This window comes from Piliocolobus tephrosceles, chromosome 14 (genome assembly GCF_002776525.5).
Source record: "Piliocolobus tephrosceles isolate RC106 chromosome 14, ASM277652v3, whole genome shotgun sequence".
Taxonomy (NCBI): Eukaryota; Metazoa; Chordata; class Mammalia; order Primates; family Cercopithecidae; genus Piliocolobus; species Piliocolobus tephrosceles.
In genome coordinates this window covers 107,762,734-107,776,342 of record NC_045447.1, presented here as the reverse complement: position 1 = coordinate 107,776,342, position 13,609 = coordinate 107,762,734, and the positions used below count along the sequence as shown (strand labels likewise).

The 13,609-nt window shown below is 44.9% G+C and overlaps 1 protein-coding gene across 1 annotated transcript in view; it reads right to left on the bottom strand.

Annotated features, from left to right (window-relative positions):
• The window catches only part of MFSD14B (major facilitator superfamily domain containing 14B), a 76,965-nt gene extending 66,402 nt beyond the window's left edge, over window positions 1–10,563 (bottom strand). The window contains exon 1 of the mRNA XM_023187778.3: window positions 10,145–10,563. Coding sequence (XP_023043546.2) covers window positions 10,145–10,252 — 108 coding nt within the window. The 5' untranslated portion in view covers window positions 10,253–10,563. The remainder of the gene's footprint in view (window positions 1–10,144) is intronic.
• Window positions 10,564–13,609: the final 3,046 nt, after the last annotated feature.

The following is a 13,609-nucleotide window of genomic DNA, read 5'->3' as shown; positions in this document are numbered from 1 at the left end:
TGTCTCCAAAAAAAAAAAAGAGGAAAATTCTGACACACGGCACACACGGACAAACCTTGAGGACATTATGCGAGGTGAAATAGGTCAATCATAAAAAGGTATGGATGAATACCGTATGTTTCCATATATATGAGGTATCTAAAGCAAGTCAAACACATAGAAACAGAAAGGAGAATACTGATTGTCAGGGAATGGGAGGGTGGCAAAAAATGGAAAGTTGTTGTTTCATGGGTAGAGAATTTGTTTTGAAAGAAGAAAAAGTTCTGGAAATTAGCTGCAGAACAATGTGAATATACTTACACTACTGAAGTCTACACTTAAGAATGGTTAAGATGGTAACTTCTTTGCTATGTGTATTTTACCACAATTAAACAATTTTTTTACATCAACTATATTTCTATATAATGGCAACAAACAATTGCGAATTTAAATTTAAAAAATTTACATTTATGTAATGATACCATTGACAGTAACGTCAAGAAATACGAAACGGAATAATCTGACAAAAGATGGGAAAGACATGTCAACTGAAAACTACAAAACTCAGCTGAAAGAAATTACAGATCTAAAATAAATGGAGATATTACATTCATGCTTCAGAAGACTTGATCAATTCTTCCCAAACAGATCTTCAGGGCAAAAGAATACCAATGACAATCCCAAAACGTTTTCTTGTGGAAACTGCCAGGCTAATTCTAAAATGCAAAGAGACAGAATCACTAAAACGACTTTAAAAAATAACAAGATCAGGGAACTAACCTAGTTTTCAAGTCTTATGAATCTCCAGTAATCAAGACTGCATGGTATTGATGTAAATACAAATAGATCAAAGGAAGAGAATAAAGAGTTCAGAGACTGACTGATATACAGACAACTGATTTTTGACAAAGATGCAAAAGCAAGCTGGGTACGGTGGCTCACGCCTGTAATCCCAACACTTTGGGAGGCTGAGACGGGCAGATCACGAGGTCAGGAGTTCAAGACTAGCCTGACCAACATGGTAAAACCCTGTCTCTATTAAAAATACAAAAATTAGCCAAGCATGGTGGCATGTGCTTGTAATCCCAGCCACTCAGGAGGCTGAGTCAGGAGAATCACTTGAACCTGGGAAGTGGAGGTTACAGTGAGCCAAGATTGCACCACTGCACTCTAGCCTGGGCGACAAGACAAGATGCCATTTCCAAAAAAAAAGATGCAAAAGCTATTCAATAAATAAAAACGTATTTTTCAGCAAATGAACAACTGATTATTCATAAATAATTTCCATCTTTATCTTGCACCATAAATTACAAACGTAATCAAAATGAAATATAAACCCAATTGTAAAATCCAAAACTATAAAGCTTCCATAAACATAGAAGGGGCCGGGCGCGGTGGCTCAAGCCTGTAATCCCAGCACTTTGGGAGGCCGAGACGGGCGGATCACGAGGTCAGGAGATCGAGACCATCCTGGCTAACACTGTGAAACCCCGTCTCTACTAAAAATACAAAAAAAAAAAAAAAAAAAACTAGCCGGGCAAGGTGGCAGGCTCCTGTAGTCCCAGCTACTCCGGAGGCTGAGGCAGGAGAATGGCGGAAACCCAGGAGGTGGAGCTTGCAGTGAGCTGAGATCCGGCCACTGCACTCCAGCCCGGGCGGCAGAGCAAGACCTCCTCTCAAAAAAAAAAAAAAAAAAAAAAACATAGAAGGAAGGCCAAGCACAATGATTCACGCCTGTAATCCCAGCACTTTTGGAGGCCAAGGCGGGTGGATATTAAGGTCAGTAGACTGAGCTCACGCCTGAAATCCCAGCACTTTGGGAGGCTAAGGTGAGTAGATCACAAGGTCAGGAGATGGAGACCATCCTGGCTAACACGGTGAAACCCCGTCTCTACTAAAACTACAAAAAATTAGCTGGGCATGGTAGCAGATGCCTATAGTTCCAGCTACTCGGGAGGCTGAGGCAGGAGAGTGGCATGAACCCGGGAGGCGGAGCTTGCAGTGAGCTGAGATTGCACCACTGCACTTGAGCCTGGGTGACAGAGTGAGACTCTGTCTCAAAAAAAAATAATAATAATACAAAAAAAAATTAGCCAGGCGCGGTGGCATGCACCTGCGCCTGTAGTCCCAGCTACTTGGGAGGCTGAGGCAGGAGAATCGCTGGAACCCAAGAGAGGCAGATTGCAGTGAGCCGAGATTGTGCCACTGCACTCCAGCCTGGGCAACAGAGCATGAGACTCCATCTAAAAAAAAGAAAAAATAGAAGGAAATTCCTATGATTTGGGATTAGGCAACAATTTCTTAAATATGAAACCAAAACCCTGATCTATAAAAGAAAAAATTGATAAATTTCATCAAAATTTAAAATTCCTGTTTTTCAAGACACTGCTGAGAGAATGAAAAGATCAACCACAGACTAGAATGCATTTGCAAATCATTTGACAAGGGACTTGCATCCCAAATATATAAAGAACTCTCAGAACTCAATTATAAGAAGACAACCAACCAACAATAACAACAAAAAAAAAAAATAGGCAAAAGACAAGAAAAGACATTTTGCCAAAAGGGATATACAGATGACATATAAGCTTAGGGAAGATGGGCACATGGCTCACACCTGTAATCCCAGCACTTTGGGAGGCTGAGGCAGGCAGACTACTTGAATCCAGGAGTTCAAGACAAGTCTGGGCAACATAGCAAGACCTCATCTCTACAAAAAATTTAAAAATTAGCTTGGTATGGTGGCATACGCCTGTAGTCCCAGTTACTCGAGAGGTTTAGGTGGGAGAATTACCTGCACCCAGGAGGTCAAGGCTGCAGTGAGCCAAGATCATGCCACTGCACCCCAGCCTGGGAAACCAAAGTGAGACTCTGCCAAAGGCAAAAAAAAAAAAAAAAAAACTTGGCTGGGCACAGTGGCTCACGCCTGTAATCCCAGCACTTTGGGAGGCCGAGATGGGCAGATCACGAGGTCAGGAGATCCAGACTATCCTGGCTAACACAGTGAAACCCCGTCTCTACTAAAAATACAAAAAATTAGCCAGGCATGCTGGCAGGTACCTGTAGTCCCAGCTACTCAGGAGGCTGAGGCAGGAGAATGGCGTGAACCCAGGAGGCAGAGCTTGCACTGAGCCAAGATCAAGTCACTGCACTCCAGCCTGGGCGAGAGAGCGAGACTCCATCTCAAAAAAAAAAAAAAAAAAAAACTATGGAAAGATACTGAATACCACTAGCCACAGGGAAGCACAAATTAAAAGAACAATGAGACATCATTAAAGACCAATTGGAAGGGCTAAAATTGGCCAGGTGTTGGTAAGGATATGGATGAACTAGAATTATCATACAGTGCTAGCTGCAATGTAATACTGTAAAATTACTTTTAAAATAATTAGTTTGGCAATTTATTTTATTATTTTTTTAAAGACGGGGGTCTCACCATGTTGCCCAGGCTGGTCTCAAACTCCCGGGCTCAGGCAATCCTCCTGCCTTGGCCTCCCAAAGTGCTGGGATTACAAGCATGAGCCACCATGCCCGGCCAGCCGTTTCTTAAAAAGTTAAATACATCTACCATATGACTCAGCCATTCCACTCCTATTTACTTTTTAAAAAATGTATTCTGTACAAAGATTGGCACACAGATGTTCACAGCAGCTTTATTTGTAATAGCCAAAAACTGGTGAGAAGCCGAAAGTCCATCAACAAGCGAATGTACAAATGTGGTTCATCCACAAAATGGAATACTACTCAGTAATTAAAAAGAATGAACTGTGGATTTACATAACATTGATAAATATCAAAATAATTTAGGCTGAACTTTTTAAAAGCCAAAAAGGAGAATATGCTGTATTTATAAAATAACAACAACAAAAAAAGCTAGAAAATTCAAACCAGCCAGGCGTGGTGGCTCACACCTGTAATTCCAGCACTTTGGAAGGCCGAGGCGGGCAGATCGCCTGAGGTCAGGAGTTTGAGACCAGCCTGACCAACATGCAGAAACCCCGTCTCTACTAAAAATACAAAATTAGCCAGGCATGGTGGCGTATGCCTGTAATCCATGCTACTGGGGAGGCTGAGGCAGGAGAATCACTTGAACCTGGGAGGCGGAGGTTGCAGTGAACCATTATCACGCCACTGCACTCCAGCCTGGGCAACAAGAATGAAACTCCATCTCTAAAAAAAAAAAAAAACAAACAAACAAACAAAAAAGGGAAGAAAATTCAAGCCAATATATAGTGACAGAATAGATAAATTATTGCCTGGAAACGGAGGTGCAGAGGGACGTAAAAACAAACATTTGCGGGTGATGAATATGTTTACTATCTTGATTATGATAATGGTTTCACAGGTGTACAGACACGTCGCAACACAAAACTGTGCACTCCAAACACATACAGTTCATTTTATGTCAATTAAACTGAATAAGTTTGTTTAAAAAGGACAAGCAAATACAAAGCTAACTATAAAAAAGTCAGACTAAGGCTGGGCACAGTGGCTCACACCTGCAATCCCAATGCTTTGGGAGGCCAAAGCAGGAGGATTATTTGAAGCCAGGAGTTCAAGACCAGCCTGGACAACAAAACAAGATCACATCTCTACAAATAAAAATTTAAAAATCTGCCAGTCATGGTGGGACGTACGTGTAGTCCCAGCTACCAGGAAGGTGAGGCAGGAAGATCACTTGAGCCCAGGAGTTCCCAGCTGCACTGAGCCACAATCACACCACTGCACTCCAGCCTGGATGAAAGAGCAAGACTCTTGTCTCAAAAGTAAAAAAATAAATTCATACACATTAAGAATAGATTTCTCTCCAATTCTCACAGAACAGTGCTCTTGTTCTTGCTATGCCATAACCTCTTTCTCCATAGCATATCTGACGATTTCATAACCACTTGTGAAAGTTCTACGACATGCTGAACTGGAGGAAGGGAAGAGGGAAAGGGGAAGACAGAATACATGTAAGAAACCGAGAAATTTCTTTTTTTTTTTTTTGAGATGGAGTCTCGCTCTGTCGCCCAGGCTGGAGTGCAGTGGCCCGATCTCGGCTCACTGCAAGCTCCGCCTCCTGGGTTCACATCATTCTCCTGCCTCAGCCTCCCGAGTAGCTGGCACTACAGGTGCCCGCCACCACACCCGGCTAATTTTTTGCATTTTTAGTAGAGACGGGGTTTCACCGTATTAGCCAGGATGGTCTCAATCCCCTGACCTCGTGATCCACCTGCCTCAGCCTCCCAAAGTGCTGGGATTACAGGCATGAACCACCTCACCCAGCTGAAACTGAGAAATTTCAAAAATGCTTCCATAGGGTAATAAAGTATGTTTACATGTATACAGCCAACAGGATACCTAACAGTAAGAAAAAATTAATGTATTCCTGTTATGCAGAGGAGGTTGTATGCACTTTTATCATTACCACTGAATACTTTCCTGGATATTCTAGTTCATTTAACATCAAAATAACATATAAAATTATCACCACATGCAATATTTGTGAATATCCAGAAGATGCTAGAAAATTAAATATTTTTTGAAAGATAAAGCACAAGTTACCAATGCAGAGTACCAGCCAGGCATGGTGGCTCATGCCTATAATCCCAGCACTTTCGAGAGGCTTAGGCTGGAGGATTACTTGAGGCCAGGAGTTCAAGACAAGCCTGGACAACATAGTGAGACCCACCAATCTCTACAAAAAAAATTTAAAAACTAGCCAGGCATAGTGCCACATGCCTATAGTCCTTGCTACTAGGGAGGCTGAGGCAGGAGGATCATTTGAACCCAGGAGTTCAAGGTTACAGCAAGCTATGATTGTGCGCCACAGAACTCCAGCCTGGATGACAGAGTGAGGCCCCACTTCTTTAAATGAAAAAAAAAAAAAAAAAAAAAAGAGTTGGGGGGCCGGGCACTGTGGCTCACGCCTGTAATTCCAGCACTTTGGGAGGCCAAGAAGGGTGGATCATCTGAGGTCAGGAGTTCAAGACCAGCCTGACCAACATGGAGAAACCCCGTCTCTACTAAAAATACAAAATTAGCCAGGCATGGTGGCACATGCCTGCAATCCCAGCTACTCGGGAGGCTGAGGCAGGAGAATCACTTGAACCTGGGAGGCGGAGGCTGCAGTGAGCCGAGATTGCACCATTGCACTTCAGCCTGGGCAACAAAAGCAAAACTCTGTCTCAAAAAAAAAAAAAAAATGTACACCAAGAATCCCTACAGAAGGTGAAAAGAGCCCAAGAGGTCATTATTCACAACTTTATGCCAATTAATTTGACATTTTAGAGAAAATGGGCAAATTCCCAACAAAACACAATTTCCTGAAACTGACAGAACTAAAAATCAAACAGAAAACCTACACTGTTCTAGAATTAACCTCCAAAAGGCCAAGAACTATAAAGTTCTAGAACTGTTTACCAATCTTAGACAAACTCTTCTAGAGAATAGAAAACCAAACTATCCAACTTGTTTTTAAGGCAGATACCATTTGGATATCTGTCTCCTCCAAATCTCATGTTGAAATGTGACCCCCAATGTTGGAGGTGGGGCCTAGCGGCAGGTGTTTGGGTCATGGTGGCTGATCTCTGCTCAGTTGTGTGGTGTCCTTCTAACGGTAATGAGTAAGTTCTAGCTCCATTAGTTACCACAAGATCTGACTGGTTTTGTTTATTGTGTTTTTGAGACAGAGTCTCACTCTGTCACCCGGGGTGAAGTGCAGTGGCGCCTCCCAGTTTCAAACGATTCTCCCGTCTCAGTCACTCAGCAAGCTAGGAATACAGGCATGCACCATCACATCCGGTGAATTTTTGTATATTTAGTAGAGACAGGGTTTCACTATGTTGGCCACGCTGGTCTTGAACTGCTGACCTTAAGTGATCCACCAAACGCGGCCAAGATCCATTGCTAAAAGGAGACTGGCACCTCCTCCCCTCTCTCTTGCTTCCTCCCCCCACACATGATAAGCTGCTTCCCCTTCACCTTCTGCCATGATTGCAAAGCTTTCTGAGGCCCTCACCAGAAGTAGATGCTGGTGCTACACTTCCTGTACAGACTAAAGAACCTCTTTTCTTGATAAATTCCCCAGTCTCAGCCTCCGCCTCCCAGGTTCAAGCGATTCTCCTGCCTCAGACTCCTGAGTAGCTGGGACTACAGGCACACGCCACCGTGCAACTTTTGTATTTTTATAGAGACAGGATTTCAACATGTTGGCCACGATGGTCCTGATCTCTTGACCTCGTGATCCGCCCACGTCGGACTCCCAAAGTGCTGGGATTACAGGTGTGAGCCACCGCAGCCAGCTGCATACCTCCCTTTTCTAGAAGGAAATGATCTCTTGGAGCAAATACTTGATTCTCTTTTATTTTTCAGATTATGACATCTCTTTGCCAGTATCTTTTTCTGGTCAATATACCTTTTTGCCAAACAAGGTAGAAAAAAGTTGAAGGGCCAGGCACAGTGGTTCTAACCTGTAATCCCAACACTGGGAGGCTGAGACAAGAGGATCAATTGAGCCCAGGAGTTTGAGACCAGCCTGGGAAACAGAGCAAGACTCCATCTCTACAAAAGTAAATTTAAAAAAAAAAAAAAAAAGCCAGGCATGGTGGCACATATTTGTTGTCCCAGCTACTCAGGAGGCTGAGGTGAGAGGACTGCTTGAGCCCAAGAATTTAACGCTGCAGTGAGCCATGACTGGCCACTGAATCCCAGCCTGGATGACAGCGCAAGACCCTATCTCAAAAAAAAACAAAAAACAAAATGTTATCAGCTGGACAATCTTCCCTGTGATTACTAGTAGCATCTAAGAACCTGAAATCGTGAGTGTCACTGAAACCAAGCTGTAAGGAAATTCCAACACATTAAAATGAAATCAATTCATACAGGGGCTATAGGACACAGTACCCGGAGGTGACATTAGAAACTGCAAACAGGAAAAATGCATAATTCAGGGGTACTAGCATATGACACGAACATACATCATCAAAAGCATTCACTGTTCTCCCAACGTCCACACACTCAGAAAAACACTGCTACCTGCTCACGCTAGTCTTCTATCTACAGCAAACACGAAGAAAACTCAGTATTCATCAGTTTATTAACAGCAACTCCACGCGTTCTCAGAGAGGAGGAAAGATCAGGCAGGAATTTACCCGTGCCCAAAATCAGGTTACCATCAGGATCCAACGGAGAAAGAACTGGGGAATAAACTGAGTCTAGGTTTTTTTGAGTAAACATCCCTCACACATTTCTGCTCTTAGGCACGTAAATTTAGCAACTTTAATTTTTAGGTTGGGGTCTAGTTCCTGTCAACATTAGGAAATGGGAGACAACTACTCCTTTTATCACCGTCAAAAGATCACCTATAGATTGTGATCGTTCAATCATACATGCGAAGATTATTAAAAAATAATAACATTAATATGTATTAAGGGCTTACTAGATGCCAAGTTGCAGCAACCCTCACAACCCTATGAGGTAAATGCCATTATTAATCAGGAGTTACGTTAACTTACCAAACTGTGGAAACTGGGATTCCAAGCATGCTCGTCTAATCACTATGCTAATAATGCTTCAACCTGCCAATTTATTTTTTATTCTGTAAGTCATAAGGAGCCAATGAAAAAAATTAAGGACAGCAGTAATGATCATCTTCACATGCTAGAACACACTACTCAGACATGTGCAAGGTGGACTGACGCTGGGGTGAGCAAGGGTCTTGAAAGAGACAGTCCCAAGTCTGGGTCAAAAATGCTGAGGAAATGAGCACAAGAATGCATAGGAGAGGATAAAAACCTAAAATCTGTATCTAATAAACTTAGCTGGACTTTCTGGTTGTTTTAAGTATGGGAAGGGATGAAGGAAGCTACCTCGCAGGTTACTAGCTGGGCCACCGGTTAGTTATTACTGTCCATCAATTCATGGAAGACAGAAGGAGGAACTGGTGCTTTAGTTTTGTGTAGCAAGCAGGAAGAGGACAAGTCCACCTAACACGAATCAAAATGAGAGAAAGCAATTCTACAGAATTCCTCTCCCCCACAAGATAAGCTTCTCATGTTACAGATCTTAACTTTGAAATGCTTTTCAAAACTAGGGAGTCACTTGGGCTGGAAGGGGACTTCAACTAAGTCCTCACTTTACAGATGAGGCACTGAGAAGCAAGGCTGTTTCAATACCCTGTCCAGAGTGCGCACTGTTCAGGCAAAATCAGGACGAAAAACCAGCTCTGCCGGCTCCGTTCTACCTGGTGCTCCTCCTGCTTCACCTGCCCTCCAAACTAATAGGGATTTACATCCCCCAAATACGTTCATGTAAACACTTAGCATTCTTCAACTAAAAACAAAATCAGGTATGTACGCTAAAAATCTAAAGCCAAAAAGCATGTATTTAAATTTCTACTTCTCTTTGGGAAAACTTTCCCATTGTGTCAGAGTTTCTATTCACTGTAACATTCTCTATATTTCAGGTACTAAGACCAAAAAACAAAAAATCCTTTTTAAGCTGAGGCCCTGAAGAAACGACAAACCCTCTCGGATATTCCACCATATGAAACCACTGACACAGACGAGGCCTGTTCTGCCGAAACCAGGCCAATTAAGTCAGGGCTCAATTGCTTCTGTATTATTGTCAGAAGCCATCTCGACCTCAAGTAAAAGTAAAACCGGAGAAAGAGGCCGGCCTAACTTGCTCCTCAGCTGGTCCCCAGCAACGCCCCCTGAAACTCTGCTCCCCGTCGCTGCGACCGCCCCTCCGACGCCGGGAGGACACGGAAGGAGCAGCGAGGCGCTGCCCAGCATCTGCCGCCAACTTCCCGGTCGACGGTCTGATTCAAATGCTCCCTACCCGTTTTCCATGTAGACTTGGGCAGAAACTGCGCCAGGAAAACTGTTATCCACTGTTACAGGGATGGAGAACTCTGAAATAACCAAATGACTACTTATATTCACTGTCCCACGTCTAGCGCCTTTTGAAACAATAACCAAATCCTGTAAAGTTCTGTCTGCAATGAGCAGTCAGTAGAGAAAACCTGTATTCGTGATGTATTCGCCTCCCCCTCCACGGAAAAAGACCCGCTTTCCGAGAGCCGAAGCCCCAGCCCAGAGCGACGGGCTCGCGGGCCCCAGGTGCGACCCCACCCAGCCTTCCCGGCATTCAGGCCGCCGGGTCCCGCGCCCGCGCTCACCCAGCTGCTCCCCGCGGCCTGCGCGCCCGCGCGCTTCTCCGGCATGGCTCCCGCCTCAGGCTCCGACACCGCCTTCTCCTCCGGCTCCGGCGGCGGCTCCACGCTCATGCCGCGGCCATGCCCGCGCCAGCTCGGGGCGCTCCGGGACGACGGCGACGCCGCGGAAGCGGCGGCGGTGCCCGCGCCCTCATGGGCTCTGCGGCCCGCGGCGGCCTGCGGGTCGGGCGGCGGCGCCAGCGGCGGCGCCGAGGGCTGAGGAGGCGGCGGAGGCTGAAGCTGCGGCTCAGGTTAGCAAAGGACCGCAGCTCTAGGAACCAACCACTTAGCAAACCGCTCCGACCCCGACTCTCGCAGTTGCCGGCGGCGTCAGGGGCGGGCTGGATGGTCAAGCAACTGTGCCCCGCCCCGCCTCCCCACAGGCCGGCGCCAGGCAGGAGGCCCCGCCCCGCACCTCAGCTCCCGCCTCGAGAACGGGTCCCTCGCCTGAGTAGCCTCTAGCGACGCCACGCCCACTTCAGACCCCGCCTTCACCTGGCGACTGGCGCCTTGGCGTTAGGACTTCGCGGCGCGCGGGAAATACGTCATCTCGAGAACCCCCTTCGTCTGATTTCTTTTTCCGGAGAGTGTGGACTGAGCCTAGCACGTGGGGAGGAGCAAACTCGGGGGGGTTTGGTAGTGATTGCAGTACAGTTTTGGTCTTGGTTTGCGCCAACCCACCAACCTCTCAAGTTTTTCTATGATTCTCCAAGAAGAAAATAATATAATAGCAATGTTTCCCAAATGTACTTGAACACAACACTTTTTATTCTTGAAACATGATTAGTATCTTGCAGAATGTGTAGGACATAGTTGGAAAAGCCTGGCTTTTTGTGTTTATTTAATTTGAAAGATATTTACTTAATACTGAAGTATAAAAAAGCCTAGAGGCCTGGTGCAGTGGCTCACGCCTGTAATCCCAGCACTTTGGGAGGCCGAGGCGGCTGGATCACCTGAGGTCAGGAGTTAGAGACCAGCCTGGCCAACGTGGTGAAACCCTGTCTCTACTTAAAAAAAAAAAAAAAAACACCAAAAAAATTGGCTGGGCTTGGTGGCCCACGCCTGTAATCCCAGCTACTCAGGAGGCTGAGGCAGGAGATTAGTTTGAACCTGGGAGCCGGAGGTTGCAGTGAGCCAAGATAGCATCACTGCACTCCAGCCTGGGTGACAGAGTGAGGCGCTGTCTCAAAACAAAAAAAAGGAAAGGCTACAAAACAATAATATATTTTGATCTTTTTACAAACATCAATAGAAAAAAGAATAAAATTATTTCTATTAACAAGATTAATAATTTTAATTGAATTAAAGTTATTTAATTTAAGAATTTTTTCAGGCCGGGCTGGGTGGCTCACACCTGTAATCCCAGCACTTTGGCAGGCAGAGGTGGGTGGATTGCCTGAGGTCAAGAGTTCCAGACCAGCCTGGCCAACATGGTGAAACCACATCTCTACTAAAAATACAAAAATTATCCAGGCGTGGTGGTGGGCACCTGTAATCCCAGCTACTTGGGAGGCTGAGGCAAGAGAATTGCTTGAACCCAGGAAGTGGAGCTTGCAGTGAGCCGAGATGGTGCCACTGCACTCCAGCCTGGGCGACAGAGTGAGACTTCGTCTAAAAAAAAAAAAAAAAAGCCTCTCTTTCTCTTCCCATCCACCACCCCCAAACACACACACACACTTTGTAGAAGTCTTTGACTGTTACTTTTTATTTGAGACATAGAGTCTCGCTCTGTTACCCAGGCTACAGTCACCCAGCCTAGATCAGTGGCGTGATCTAGGCTCACTGCAACGTCTGTCTCCCGCATTCAAGCGACTCTCCTGCCTGAGCCTGTGGAGTAGCTGGGATTACAGGTGCACGTCACCACGCCCAGCTAATTTTTGTATTTTTAGTAGAGACGGGGTTTAACCATGTTGACTGGGCTGGTCTTGAATTTCTGACCTCAAGTGATCCGCCCCCCTCGGACTCGCCATGCTGGCCTGGCCTTTTTTTTTTCCCCCGCGAGACAAAATTTCGCTCTTGTCGGTGGCTCGATCTCAGCTCACTGCAACCTCTGCCTCCCGGGTTCAAGCAATTCTCCTGCCTCAGCCTTTTGAGTAGCTGGGATTACAGGTGCATGCCACGACATGACTAAGTTTTGTATTTTTAGTAGAGACAAGTTCACCATGTTGGCCAGGCTGTTCTTGAATTCCTGATCTCAGGTGATCCACCCTCCTCGACCTCCCAAAGTGCTGGGATTACAGGCGTGAGCCACTACACCCAGCCAGATTTGTCTACTTTTCTGAATGATTGTTTTAAATAATAGTTTTCAAAACACAAAGGGAATGTATGCATTATGTCATGCTGTTTGAGTATTATGTTTATGCCACTTATGAGCTCGGGTATCATTTTCTGATTCCTGTATCCATGAAACAGAAAATTTTGTAGACTTGTTTTATTCTGTTTTGAGACAGTCTCGCTCTGTTGCCCAGTTCGGAGTACAATGGTGTGATCTCAGTTCACTGCAACCCCAGCCTCCTGGGTTCAAACGACTGTGGTGCCTCGGCCTCCAGAGTAGCTGGGACTACAGGCACACGCCACCACACCCAGCCAATTGTTGTCTTTTTAGTAGAGACAGGGTTTCACCATGTTGGCTGGACTGGCCTCCAACTCCTGACCTCCAGTGATCTGCCCGTCTCAACATCCCAAAGTGCTGGGATTAGGGGTGTGAGCCACTGTGCCCAGCCTGGACTGTCTTCTTAAAAAGACTCACAGTAAAGTTATTCTAGAGGGAATAATGAAAGTTTTTGAAGTTTATTTTCTTTATCACAAAAGCCACTAAAGTTTGCTATAATACTAGCAGTGTATATATTTAACTACAGAATAGGCTGTGATTCTACTGAGGCAAATTTATAAATTATACCAGATAAGTATACCATTATATCTTTGATCATTGATATTGCCATATCAGCTATGTCAGAGTAATATATGCTAATACACTTCTTTTTCCTAAGAGGAGAAATTCAATTTGCTTTTTTTTTTTTTTTTTTTTTTTTTGATACAGAATCTTGCTCTGTCACCTAGGCTGGAGTTCAGTGGCGCGATCACAGCTCACTGCAGCCTTGACCTCGTGGGCTCAAGTGATCCTTCCACCTCAGCCTCCTGGGTAGCTGGGACCACAGGTGCATAAAACCATGCCTGGCACCTTTTTTATTTTTGGTAGAGACAGTGTCTCACTATGTTGCCCAGGCTGGTCTCCAACTCCTGGGCTCAAGCAATCTTCCTACCTCAGCCTCCCAAAGTACTGGGATTATAGGTGTGAGCCACTGTGCCTAGCCTTGCTGATTTCTATTTAATACTTTTGTTGAGATTTTTTGCTTTAAATAAATTAATCATCTGGTCTTAAAGCTGGATTTTTTTTTTTTTTTTTTTTTTTTTTTTTTTTTTTTTTTT